Raw genomic sequence first — 13,873 nt, 5'->3', positions numbered from 1 at the left:
AATAATCATTGCGAGATTTAGTTGGAAAAACGTAGAAAAGTTAGATACAGTTTCAACAAATATAAATAACTAATATTTTTATATTTAATATTCTGATTCTTTCCAAGCATATGCTCTCTGCAGCCATGAATAGGCTAGTTGATGGTTGTCCGGTTTCTTGATCCCTTTGCGTAATTATTAAGTATTTGCTTCTTTATTTTATTTCATCTGTTGTATATGAGATATTAGTTCAAATTGGGAAATTGATCGAATCTTTGTGGTTTGAATTGCTGTTGCTGCGGGACGGTTTGTTAGGAGGTTATGGAGAGACTATTTTTGTTTCTTTTGCATACCATTTGGCTGCTCTGAGAGGCAGAAGGATAAAAAACTACAACTTTGGGATCCTAGATTTCCATTATTTAGGAACTGAGAAATGAAATCTCTACTATCTAATCACTTTTGACATAATTTGGGAAACCAAAACACAAATCATATGTGGATCAGTTGGCAAGCTGTGTTGCCTTGTTGCTAGATTTATTTGTAGGGGATTGTTTAACGCCTTGAATTTTTTACTGGTTTCTCGTTTTTGTCCTTGGGTTGGGTTTTTGGTTGTAATTCTATGCTCTTCTTTGGTTATATTCTGTAATCCTTTTGAGGAACAACTAATCCTTCTTTGTATTTTCTAGTTCATATAAGAACTGTTGCCTCTGATTTTTTCTTTTTTTCTTTAAAAAGAATAACAGGACACATATTTTCAAAGTTTTATCTTCTACTTCCTAAATTGTCAGCAACCAAATTGAGGGTTGTGTCATGGGCCATTTGTGGTTTCTGTTAGCTGTTGGCTTTCAAGATCCAGAATTTGGTGTAATTCTGAATGTTGTTGCAAATTTGGAATTTGTTTGGAAATTTGTAGTGTGAACATGTTTAGGGTCTTCTAGCTCTTGATTGGGAAAAATCATGTAAAGACAAGTGGGTGCAATTTCTTGTTTCTGAAGAAATCGAAAATGCTATACATTGTTTCCATATTTTTCTTGGGAAAACCTAAGATAAAAAATCTGGGCCTTTGAGTCAGTGAATGATCATTCAGAATCATGAGCATAGCAATGTGATTGAACCATTGGGATGTGGAACACTAGAGGAATATGCATTAAGAGAGAATTGAAGCAGATTAATTGCTGGTGATAGAGTGGACCATGTGTTATGCAGGAGAGAGCCATCTTGCAATATAACCGTTTAATTATGGATGTGGATGTAGAATAAGGATCTCTCTTTTTTCTTTTCTTTTTTTTTTTTATGAGAATATAGGATGTTCTTGTAAGAAAGAGATGAACACTGCATCTCTAGAAAGCTAATGTCATCTGGATTATTCATTCTTGCCATTTTTTACATCAAGAAGGGTGTTGTAAAGTACATACCCATGTCCTACTCTATACACTTGTATCTATGTTAAATGTCAATATTTTTTTGGAGCCCATGCAGCTTTTTAACACAATGTGACTGATTTCTGGGTTAACTGTATTTGGTGATCCGGGTCCACCTAATTATCTTTTGTGATCAATAGTGTTGTGCTAGCATTAGCTTCAATTCAAACATGTTAATACAAGATATGAAGAAAAATCATCTGCATGTAAAGGTTTATAAGCTTTTAACGTAGTTCGCCACCAAACATATATTTACGAATAGAAGATCATTCCATTATACTATAAAGATATTATAGTAGACAAAAACTAGATATAACTATTAAGTTTTGAACATCTCATGTTTCCCACTCCTTATTTCTATACCTTGACCACAACCCCCTTGTTCCATTGGATGCCTCACATTCTTCCTCACAAATCCATCTTCATCTCATAAGTCTTTTCCTCATGATCTGATATGTATAAAGATATTCTACTACTTTCCTTATTTTATAAAAAACCTAATTACAATGACATGAATATGGGAAATGTTTTGTGCCAATATTCTTTATAAAAGGGAATGTATACCAATTAGGAATTCGAGATATTTTCCAACAATAGTTCATATGGTTTCTTGCTCCATATTTTTTCTAATAATTGGGCAAATTTCATGTTATATGTGCGAAAAGAATGATCTGTTAACCATATATGGCAGTTTTCCTCATAAATCTGGCAATCTAATCTCCAGTTTGAAGCATGAGCCTCCCTTTGCATCAAATTTGTAGCTGAAACCCTGACTTTCTTTTTGGACACTAATTGAGATGCATTTTGCATTGCTATGTTTAATTGTCTATTATGCGAGAGCATTTTTACCATTACATTCAAGAGCTAACATTTTATTTTCATGCATTGACAAAATTCTGTTTTGATTTTTGTAATTTGATATCTTCTTTCTTTCCCTAGGAGCAAGCTGGGGTGTGTCATCAAGAAGTTCGGACTACTGTAACAGCCCAGACCACTCATGTCCAAACAAGAAGCAGCTTCAGTCATTGGTTGTCCAACTTCGTCAGTGGAATTATCACCAACTTCTGTTACCCAGTCTATTCAATCGGCTCCAAGTCCAACAATACTAGAACAAAGCCATCACCATTTCCAAAGGTTAACAGTGAATGTATGCCAGAAGGGAACCAGAAAAATTCTTCTGACCTGAAAACTATATCCACTGTTCCTTCTGTGAAGACACCTTCGCAGATGGCTACAATTGGCGGAATATGGTCAGAAGCAGGTAAAGAGTCCTAAAGGTTCTCGAAGCTATTACAATGCACATATTCTGACTGTTATGTAAAAATGAATGTTGTGATGACTCGGCCAAGTGATAGAAATATTTATAAAAGTCGGCACAATCATGATCCGCCTCGGAAGATTAACTGCATGAAAGAGGCAAGCTTCACCAGTTGGGTCTGTTACAGGAATAGTATACAGCTGACCCAGTAAGAATGCTTAATGATTCAGATCCATCTACATCTTCAAAAGAACCTGTACAAGAAACACCACTGATACCTGAAAGAAAAGGCCAAATTCAGATGCTTCTGATGAGATGCTGAAATTAAGGTTAAGGAGGAGCATATTGATGAGCCAGAGCCTAAACGGAGGTAATTCCCTATGAATTAGTTTCCAATCTTGTTCCTTACAAGATTGCATGCACAACAATCTTTACACTATCAATTTTGCATAGGTATTTTTTCCAATTTCATGTGCCATGTCAGCATAAAGAACACCATCACCCCTTGTGACAATTGATTACTGCAATCTAAAAGAACAAGTCAAAAGGAGGACAAGTCATAGTTAGAAAATCTAAATAAAAATTATTCTCAAATGATTCATTTTGATGCTATGATTTTTCCCTTAAATATGGACTGCCTACCATGCTTTTCAATGCACACGCCAAGACATCATTGTTGGAGATAAAGAACTGGTTCCAAATCCCTATTGACCAGCAAATTTATGCAATTCTTCAATGAAACATTCATATCTTGTCAGTCATGCACAAATTTTGAGAGACAGAGTTGGTTAACTAAATTAGGAGAGAATTTGGAACTTTGAGACAATTCTATTGAATTTGGCTCTGCAAGTTTGTAGCAGCCCTAGTGGATTCAGAGTATGCTCCCCAACAGACTCATTTAACACATATATAAGGTTTGTGCATATAATGTGGATTAAAGGCAATCCATACAAGTCAATCTCTTGATAGCCTTTTCCTACTCAACTTCCCTTCATTTCTCTCTCTAATTTAGTCATTACTACAAAATGATCTAGCTGGTAGAATGCTTTCAAAGGGTGGGTTGAGTTTGATTCTTACTGTCGACCAAAAAAAAGAACTAAAAAACAAAAGAAAGGAAGGCTGTCTCTCTTTCTGCATTCTTGCAATTCCACCTCGTTCTATCTATTTGCCTCTATTTGCTGGGAGTAGGTCAAGTTTAGCTTGCAACTAAGTTCACAAAAAGATGTATTGACTGTTGGATAGTTATGAATCTGGGGAAAGAGCTTATGTTTTATAAGATCTCCTTTCATAATAGTTGATATATACTGGTGTAATGCCCACCATGTTGATGTTTCATATATCTAGTTAACTTGATGGATCGATGCATATTGGATCCCATCCTTTTGCAATACTGATGACATGGTATCATGTGTTTTTAAGAAGGGCTATTATATAGGATTCAGTTGAAAGAGTTTCAGGATTTGCCTAGATATGATTGGCTGTAGCATGTGGTGGGAATCATATATAGAAACTGTTCTGCGAGAGTTGTTCATTTCATGTCAGCCCCAACCAAGTACTTAAGTTCATTATTTGTATGTTCATAGTAGCATCAAAAGACAATCTGGCTTCATGACCCCAGGGGTTGCTCCTAACAGATTTAATGCACCAAGATGCTAGGATTTTTCAAGAAAGTTACAAACAACAAATTAGATCCATGGTAATACAAGTATCAAGTGGAAGCAAAGTTGCCCCATATGAGTTATATGAATTTTGTTTGTCACCTCTATTCCATGCTTGTACTTGGGGGATTGATTTGGGGAGCATTGGTACTGATACGGCTTTCTGTCCTTTTTTTCAATTGTTGAGAAGCAGATCGAAGAAAGAGCTTAGGGAATTCAGGTTCTCACTTTAAACCTGGAAAAAAACTAAATTTGTTGTGCATGCGGCGGGTGATGTGGGGATCTCAGGTGATGGCTACAGATGCGCAATATGGACAAAAGATGGTGAAGGGAACCTCACCCAGGTGCGTGCTCTCCTTTATTAGATTTTGTAGAACAAACCTATTTCATCATTGTGTGTGAGTCTGACATTGCTACTCCGAGTCTTAGCTGCTGCATATTGGACACAATTTCACTTAGTTTATAGTTTTAACTTTTAAGTTGTTTCAATAAGCTCAATACAGCTCAACTGATAGGTGTTCCCACAAGAAGGTCCTGGTTTCAAGTCCTGAGCTTGCCCACTACCTATTCTTCAGTAATGGAAATAATGTCATTTTCCCGAGTCCTGTGAAACAAGGCCATCGGTTTTCTGTATTATCCAAATAAAATAAAATGCAGCCATAATAGTTTAGTTTCTAAATTTCATGCTTAGACCAAGAAAAAAGCTTCCTTCTTTGTAATTTGTTGTCTTGACCAAGTTGTATATATTTGAAGGCCCATGTCCTTATTTGACTTCATCAATTGGATGGGTTCTTATTGAGGGGAGGGAGTAGCCTTTTGTTGTCCCTTTTCCTTTTTCTAACACCTTTTGGTGACTGTTATATGCACGTCTTGTGTACTTTGATGCACTTTTTTTTGTCACTTTTTATTTAATATTATCTTTATTTACCTATCAAAAACAATCATGCTTATATAGGCTATATCTGCTTTGATGCAGCACAGCACTTAAACATTGAGTAATGTCGTCTACAATATCTCTATTGGTATGGGTCAAAGTGTGGAGGGCTACAGTTTATCTTTCTTTAAGATTGAGAAAGAATACTGGGGGGTTTATGCAATGTTTTAAAGATGCAGGTTTTAAAGTAATCGGTTGATGAATTGCAGAAAATAGGTTGCTAGGGCTTCTGGATGCAGCTGATTTATGGTTTAAGGTTTCCTGGACAATAGGCTGAAGGGAGAAAGAATATAAGTGTTGTGAAATTAGGGTATAGATTAGACAAATAAGGAATTATGGCAGGCTTTATTGGCTTATTAGTTGTATGGAGATTTCGAGAACAGTAGAGGAGAAATTGAAGGAAGAAAGTAAGACTAGGTGATCACAAACTTAGCAAGTACCTTATTAACATAGCCAACTACCTATGGATATGACTGGATTCAGCAAACCTATTGCTTCATTCAGAAAGCCACTTTTACAACACTGGTCCATCTTTCCCAAACAATCTAAACAGTTCTTTGAGGCTGATGGTTGAAAAAGTGTGATCAGGTTCACATGAGCTCTAGAGAACTATCAGGTCCTCATGAACTCTAGAGAATGATCTAGTCATGGATCCCTCATGAGCTCTAGAGAACTATGAGGTTCCCATGAACTCTTGAGAATGATCTAGTCATGGATCCCCACAAGCTCTAGAGAATATCAGGTCTCCCCATGAAATCTAGAGAACGATCTAGTTATGGATCCTCTTCTTAATATGTGATTCAGGAGTCTTAATGAATCAAACTAAGGAAATAACTATGAAACTAATATTGTTGAACCATTTAATTTTGAAGTCCAACTCTTTTACCGAGTTTGACAGCTTCATATCCTTAAATTTTCTTGTGAGCTTGCTTTTTGTTCTGATCTGTCTTTGGGACAATTTCCAGGAACTATTACAGATGCACTTCTGCTGGATGTCCTGTTCGTAAGCATATTGAGACAGCCATAGATAACACCAGTGCTGTCATAATAACATACAAGGGGATACACGACCATGACATGCCTGTACCAAAAAGCGACATGGCCACCAAGTGCTCCTCTTGTTGCGGCTGCTGCTCCTGCTTCCATGAACAGCTTGCAGTTTAAGAAAACTGAAGCTTTCCAAAATCAATATCTTCAACTCAATGGTCAGTGGACATGGAAGGTGAATTGGCAGCTGAGGAATTGGATCCAGGAGGGGAGAAGCCATGGAATCTGCTCGAACTCTCCTGAGCATTGGATTTGAAATCAAGCCGTGCTGAAAACTTAATATCTGGCCTAAGAACAAAAATTAAAAAAAAAAAAAAGAAAAAAAAAAGAGAGGAAAGAACGAAAAGATTAGATCACCAATGGGCCTTTCTGTGAAAATCATCCAGCTGTTTCATATATATTATTGAGTCTACAGGTTTGGTGATTTCTTTTTTCTGTTTGTTTTTTCATTTATTTTCCTTCTTTCCACTTTAGTCTTTCAGTGAACACTTGTATATAGTTTGTATGATACTTGTTTCGAGCAGGATACTAGTTGCAACTTGCGGGACATTATATAGAATTGGCTGGCACCCATTTCAGTATCTTCGTTTTAAGGTGAAACAGACCCAAACAAAGAGACACAGCTCTCAAGATTCTTACTTGAGTTATTGTAAGATGACTTCAATGGGAACGTTTTAAGACAGTAGCAGCATCCATGGTCTAGGTGGGAATCTGTCTGATTTAGAGTTTGCCATGGTGGATTCAGAAGATAAAGTTGGATAGTAGATCACTTTAGAGGCCACGTCCGATGGTTGGTTCTGATGTGGTGAGGGTCTGTGAACCTCAGAAAGACTTGTAATTTACTGTTTAAACAGGTAAGTGAAAATAAAAATGTGAATGGTAGTGTATGGGTATGGCTGTGGGCAAGTTGGAGGAAACAGACTCAAAAGAGCTGGAAGAACGAATTTTATTGGGCATGAGCTGAGAGAAGTAATTTTACTAGGCAACAAACTCCAAAAAGGTATTATTGACATCTGAATTCTAGGTCATAGTAACTGCTATAAAGATGCTGCATTTTGATTATATTTGTACTATTGGATTGACTACAGGCTACAGCACACTTGATTATGCAATTCGTGTATGGATATTTGGTTGGCGTGTTGAGATGGCATTCATTTCATGGCAATTTTCCAAGGCCTGTTTAATATAGGTTAATATTAATCCATGATGTTTGTTGGCGCTGGCTGGGCTTTATTTGAGTGTCTGGTACAAAGTCTACACGCATGGATGGAAGTGGCTTTGAATATTTCACCTATTGTTTTGTGGTTGTAGTTTGCTGGGAAAAGCATGTCAATTTTGGTGCTTGAGCTGGCTGTGGCTGCCACTTTATGAGATTATTTGAAGATGATATAGAGCCACAAAGTTTGGGATAACTAGAAAGCAAGTTTGTTAGGCAGGCGCCCGGCTCTAAACAATGATTAGGTGCGTGACTCTGCAGCAGCCTCCCTCCATACCGGCAGAAAATTGAGAGATTGAAATGACCAAGGTGGTTGGCGTCAGCAGCTTCCCAACTTTTCAGGGTGTCTTCCATCTTTTACGGAGACAAGGCTTGGATCATGGGATGATTCTTCTGGTTAAAAAAGATTCAGGACTAGGGCATAAACAAAAAAGGGACAAACACATGGTGCGGTCGTTATCTTAATTCCTCTTTGAAACAGGGATGCCCCACATTTAATTGGTGATTTAACCTAACAGGGCAAACATGTTATAAATACGGCAGCCATACCCTGTCCCAAGGGAACATAGAAACACAAATCCAACCCCATTTAAAGGCAGAAACAAGCCCCATGGCTGCTCTCCTTTATCAAGCTATGCGCTGTCCACCACCTTCCTGAGGCTCCCAACCTGTAATGTCCTTTTATCCAAGGGGACACTCATTTTCCTTCCATCTCTTTCTCATGCCTAGCCTTTTGTTTTTCAAGCAAAAATCTAATTAACACTTTCCACTGTACAAATAATTGTACACTGATTTTTTGTTTTTTATTTTTGTTTTTTTTTATAAATTCCCCATGACAGCTTCCTTCCCTTCCACAACACGATCACCAGTTAATCCAATTCGGCTTTTAGTAATCTACAATCTACCAATCCAGTTGCGCAGCAAATTCATGAAATTTTATACACAACCTTCGTAGCCACCCAGTTGTAAAGAGCAGCTAAAAACCAGTCAACATGGTAAAATTGATGATTGACCTTGAAGCGCCACCTGCATGCCTGCCTGCCTGCGTGCCCGCCCCACCCACCTGCCAGCCCGCCCACCTACCCACCCACAGGGCATTTGGCACATCATTCTGATGAAAAACTCAGTTCATCGATAGCTCTGGACAATTCTGATTCAATCACATTGCTTTTCTTCTCTTCAGCTGCTCCAGTAGTGATTTCCTCTTCCTTGACTTCCGCAGCGGTCACACAGTCCTGGAATCTGAAGCAACTGATAAGATGATCGTTAGTTATTCCTGCCACCTGCATGAATGAGTAGATGACTGTAGGCCCCACACTCCGGAAACCTCTTCTCACAAGGTCCTTGCTTATGACATCTGCTTTTGGAGTCTTCACTGGAACATGGCGAGGATACCGGAACCTGCTAACTATTGGCTTGTGATTCACAAAGCTCCATATATACTCATCAAACGACCCAAACTCATCTATGACCTGCCATCAGCAAAACCTGCAAACTATTACAATCATAGCAACAACCCTGGTTGTGGAATTATATCACTTTTACTTGCGTCCACAAAGGTTAGTAGTTAGGGGGTTGATGATAGCTGAAAATATTCCAACTTGATAAACAGCTCCAAATTTACCAACTAAGCAAGCTGGAATAATTAGGTTGCACAACTTACTCTTGAAATAAGAGGAAATATTAAGGTCAACCTGGATTGGATAATAAGCTTATGGTTTGTCTTTATGTAAGTCATGCAGATTGGAGAGGAATGAGGACCACCATTCAACCACTTTCCACCTAACTGACCAATCAGGTGATTGCTAAACATTCATTATATGTCATTTAATTGTTTGAACAGATAAAGAAAGCATAGAAAGTGGTCCCAAGGGAAAAAGCATCTTGAGCAAATCTAGGTACTCTGGATGTGATCATTACTAAAAATCATCACACTGGTAAAAACAGACTACTTGAAGATTAATACCATTATCTGTCTGATGCAAACTATTATTTAAAAGGGAGATGCTCAACCAAAGTTAACAAATGCCCATGTTCTGCTACTCAAGGTTTAAATTTGAAACAAATAAAAATCAAATCAAATTGAAGAGAATCTACCTTGGACATTTGTCGTGCATTCTCAATGATGCCACGCAACTTAAGCTCTGATATTAGAGAGCTAGCAATGCTTCCTGGTGCCATTAACTTCTTCTCGTTCAATTTTGCAACAGCAATTGGATCAAAATCCGCAAAGACTTCCCTGCAATTAAAAAAATGTTAAAAGAGAATGTGGTAGATGCACAAGAAAGGGGAAGGGAATATGACCATGTGGAACCATAGATAATATATGGCAGATATAGTTCATCAAATTAGAACATTGCTTTTCATGGAACAGTACCTAAAATGTGCCTCTTGCTGAGAATGGTAGGCCATGTGAGTTCAGCCAAGGCACCAGAAAGGACAAGAAGCTCAAACAATTTCCTGCATTTAGTATAAGGATATTAAGCAAAACTAAAAGAACATGAAATAGAGTCCTGAGCCATGTTAGTGCTTTGGAATTGATAGGCAATGCAAGGACTGAGGAGATCACGTACTTGTCATCATGAACTGGAACTCCCCATTCTTCATCATGGAAAGCAATGTAAGACAAGTCTGCTTTAAAAATATAAGAAAATCAGTGAGCAAATAAATCTTGAAAACAATGTAGCCAACACATGTAGTTGACACCAAGTGATTTAGTCTCCCTAAGTGACAAAAATGAACCTATGTTCTTTACTTTTACCTTCACAAATGATAAAGCTTCAAATTTTCATATAAATGGTACTACTATGTATAAGAATAAAGAGGATATAGCACCGCAGACCCTTTTTGTTTATCCTAAGTTTTAAATTGTCCAATTCTTGCCGTGTATCCCTGATCTTGCACCCAACGAGGGAAAAACACGAAATGAAGTGAGCATGCATAATTTCATTCTAACTTTAATATTCATCACCATGAAATTGAATGGAAGAGCTAAGAGTTATGACAAACTAAAGCATGCTAAGAAATATTTTCTTCTAACTGGTTGCTACAAAGGTACATCTACTACCAAGCTAGCTAACTTTGAATACAATAGACATGATTCATAGAGAAGATAGAAAATAGTAATAATAACCATGACATATTCATGAGGTTGACCCAATACAGAGACCAATATGAAAGTTTCCAGATTGATCTAAATCAATTAAAGAGAGGATTGGAACAATTTACCTATAAAAAGTGGCTGAGTTCAATTCACAGGATGAGCTGGTAAAGAAAAATAAAATGAATAAGGCTAAGGAGCTATCCACTAAGGGTAACTGCTCTACTCCCAAAGCAACAAGACAAAAACACTTACTCTCTCCCAATATAATTCAGTCAAACAACTGGCCTGTGTATTCTATTGATTCAGTGATTCCAATTAGTTAATTTGAGTAAAATCTCATATTCAACATACATTAAAATTAGTTTTAGAACTTTAACACAGCCAGCTATGTAGCAAAACAGAGCCAATGCCCCACTACAGGAACTACATGAGGCAACCTCAAGGAGATAGAACAGATGTGATGCAAGTACATGTAGATAACTCAATTCAACGAAGACGTGAGCCCCATTATTTGGGGTCTGCCATGTAAACCCTTTTTTAACATCAAATGTCATGTCCACTAAAGCATTAGCCTCCTAGCATTTTGTACCATACGGTACACATATAGATCTAAATCATCAAAGAAATAAAATAATTTTCTACAGGTTAGAAGTGTTTATGACCAAACAAAAAGGATACAAAGTTAAAAACCTGTATCAACTGATTAGTGTGGATCATAAATTAAAGTAAAAATTAAGAAGACACTCAATTACTAGCTTTAAGCATCCCAAACCAAAGATCAACCCAAACCAAACTGGTCTCAAGCAAAGCAGTCCACTATGCTTTATTTCAGTTTTGGAGGAAAAAAAATAGATGGAAAGAGACGCAAACTTAGTTTTTCAAGCTCCAATTTAATTTCCAAATGGCCAATGGAGTGCATTCCACGTTTAGGAACCTTGGCACTTGAAAAGCCTACACTACTAAAAGAAATGCCTAAATGCAGCTTACTGCTGAATATGCAATAAATCCTTTTCCTCATGTCAAAGGTTTGTATGTACATTTTCATGGTATATATGATTGATAAAAGCAAACCAAAGCTCTGTCACAAGCATTTGGAGATCAAATAGAGATATGTGCAAATTTAAGCTTACAATTATTAATGAACATCTCATTCAGAAAATAGCATTCATGAACATCCCATCCTTAAAATTTCTAAAAGGATGAAAACAAAATATTCCAAAATCAAGTAACAAGACATACCAGTATTTGGTGTCACCCATGCACACCTCCTTTTGGCTTTCAGACCATCAGGTGGCGATTCAGACACACCATCAGAAACAATGACTTTTGGCTTGGAGGCGTATGACCTCCTCCGTGCTGTACTACTTGATCGAGTGATCCTACCAGTAGATGCTCGACTATGAAACGAATCTGTAGAGGCGTCAGATGAACATGAGGCATTGAGTGATAAATTAGAATGCAACAACTGCTCCTGCCGACGAAGCACCAATGGAACACTAACAGAATGTGATGGTGGAGATGATGCAGCCCCATTAGATGATGGAAGGGCTTTTATCTCTTCATCATCTTTGGTTGCTTTCTCTGCCTTCCTTAGAGGCTTTGTTGCAGGTTTCCGACCACTCAACGACCTCATCGTCTTGTTTCCAGCAGGTCCAAGGACTGGCCTCACCTCTGAATCAGCTACATTCATTGACCTCACTCTGGGACCTCCTGACATAGATCTCAGCTTTCCACCTTCAAAGTCCCCTAAAATTTGCACTTTTTAGCAACCACAGGTTGTTTTAGAAATTCAAAATCACCGAATTAAACCCTCAAATGGTGACAGAAACTGCCATTTTCATGATATTCCACAACTGCCCTTACATCCGAATCAGCTAAATTCATGGACGGTACTCTCCAAGCTTTCAACATCAATGTCTTTGAATTCTTCACAGATCTCAGCGCTTTGGCCTCAAAACCCCCCAAATTTGCCACTTCTACTGGTCCTGGGGTCAAATCAAATGCTCAGAATACCCAAATAAGACCTAAATTTACGGGAACTAAAAAACACCACCATATCCAAACGACATTTCAAGTCCAAATCCCAAAATTCAAATTTTGCTAAACCTAGGTTTGTTCGTACAAATACTCAAAAACCACCATCGCAGATATACAACAGCGACACCGCCATTTTCAGATTATTTGAGTTCAAACAAGTTGAAACGACCCAGAAAACAAGAAGCACACTCAAATCTACAAAATGTCTTCAGCTTTTGACCAAAGCTAGGGTTTACACTTTAAAACACAGCTGGCGAGAGGCTTGATAATTTATTAAAATGAGGTTGAAAGAAACCTCGAAACGCAGAGATTCCACAAGGCATTGCGGAAACCGAAGCTCTGTACCTCAAAAAGCGGAGTCGGAACAGCGCAGTTTCAGTGCTTTGAAGAGATAAAGCTGCCTCATTCATAGCAATTCTCAAACTATTCCGAGAAAGTGGAAGAGAAAATGGGAGAGAAAATGCGGGAAAGTGGGGTCGATCTGAGTCACGTACCTGCCAGAATTGATCGATCAGGGAAGAGTTCGATCTGAGGGAACCCTCTCTCTAGAATTCATATAGAGAAAGAGTGTTGAGTGAGTGGAAGATAATTTAATAAACTAAGAGTTTTTTTTTAGTGAAAAGGTCCATCTCTAGATTGGCCTTATTTACTGGTGATGCTCACCGGTTTTACCGCCTATCTCCGGTTCCTCTCCGGTCCCCTTCTCGTTTGTCCTTTCTTTTTTTCTTTTCTTTTTCAAAATTTTTTCTATTAATGCTTTTCAGGCCTGATCTACTACACTGTCCACCAAGTTCACCAGCAGAAAATATTAACTCTACCGTGATGTTTGTTTTTTTTATTCAATAAAAAAAATCAAAATATTTAACTGTTTCTATTTAATTAAAAATATTTAAATTTTTTATGTAACCGAAAATAATCTGAAGTAAATCAACATGACTGAAACGGCTTTTAACTTAATAAAAAAAATCAAATATTTTAATTTTTTCTATTCAATAAAAAATCAAACGCCGCCTAAATCGTAACATTATTTTGAATAATAAAAAATTATACACATGCTTTAAAATTACATCTAGAAAGGGTCTTTAATAGAAATTGTTAGAGGAAGGGACTTGATAAGTTTTTGGGATGATGGCAATAACTTGAAGAAAATTGTAATCTAACAATGGCAATAAGTTCACCTAACAAGTAATGCAGTGGAGTTTGTCTGGAAGTATAAGAAA

At 37.5% G+C, this 13,873-nt stretch overlaps 1 protein-coding gene and 1 long non-coding RNA gene across 2 annotated transcripts; one reads left to right on the top strand and one right to left on the bottom strand.

Annotated features, from left to right (window-relative positions):
• The first annotated feature begins 7,178 nt into the window (after nucleotides 1-7,178).
• Nucleotides 7,179-7,462, top strand: LOC117924976. The gene is made up of 2 exons (XR_004652922.1): nucleotides 7,179-7,297; nucleotides 7,386-7,462. It is a non-coding gene; the product is annotated as an uncharacterized LOC117924976 (long non-coding RNA).
• A 1,119-nt stretch (nucleotides 7,463-8,581) lies between these two features.
• Nucleotides 8,582-13,256, bottom strand: LOC117924974 (probable GMP synthase [glutamine-hydrolyzing]). Its single transcript, XM_034843737.1, has 6 exons — nucleotides 12,999-13,256; nucleotides 11,856-12,601; nucleotides 10,087-10,144; nucleotides 9,893-9,973; nucleotides 9,611-9,755; nucleotides 8,582-8,985 (listed from the first exon to the last, which is right to left on the bottom strand). Exons 2-6 carry the CDS (start codon nucleotides 12,331-12,333, stop codon nucleotides 8,620-8,622), a joined length of 1,128 nt encoding a protein of 375 aa, XP_034699628.1. The 5' UTR covers nucleotides 12,334-12,601; nucleotides 12,999-13,256; the 3' UTR covers nucleotides 8,582-8,619.
• Nucleotides 13,257-13,873: the final 617 nt, after the last annotated feature.

This window comes from Vitis riparia, chromosome 11 (assembly GCF_004353265.1).
Source record: "Vitis riparia cultivar Riparia Gloire de Montpellier isolate 1030 chromosome 11, EGFV_Vit.rip_1.0, whole genome shotgun sequence".
Lineage (NCBI taxonomy): Eukaryota > Viridiplantae > Streptophyta > Magnoliopsida > Vitales > Vitaceae > Vitis > Vitis riparia.
Note: the sequence above shows the minus strand (reverse complement) of the source record. Positions and strands in the feature narration are given on the sequence as shown.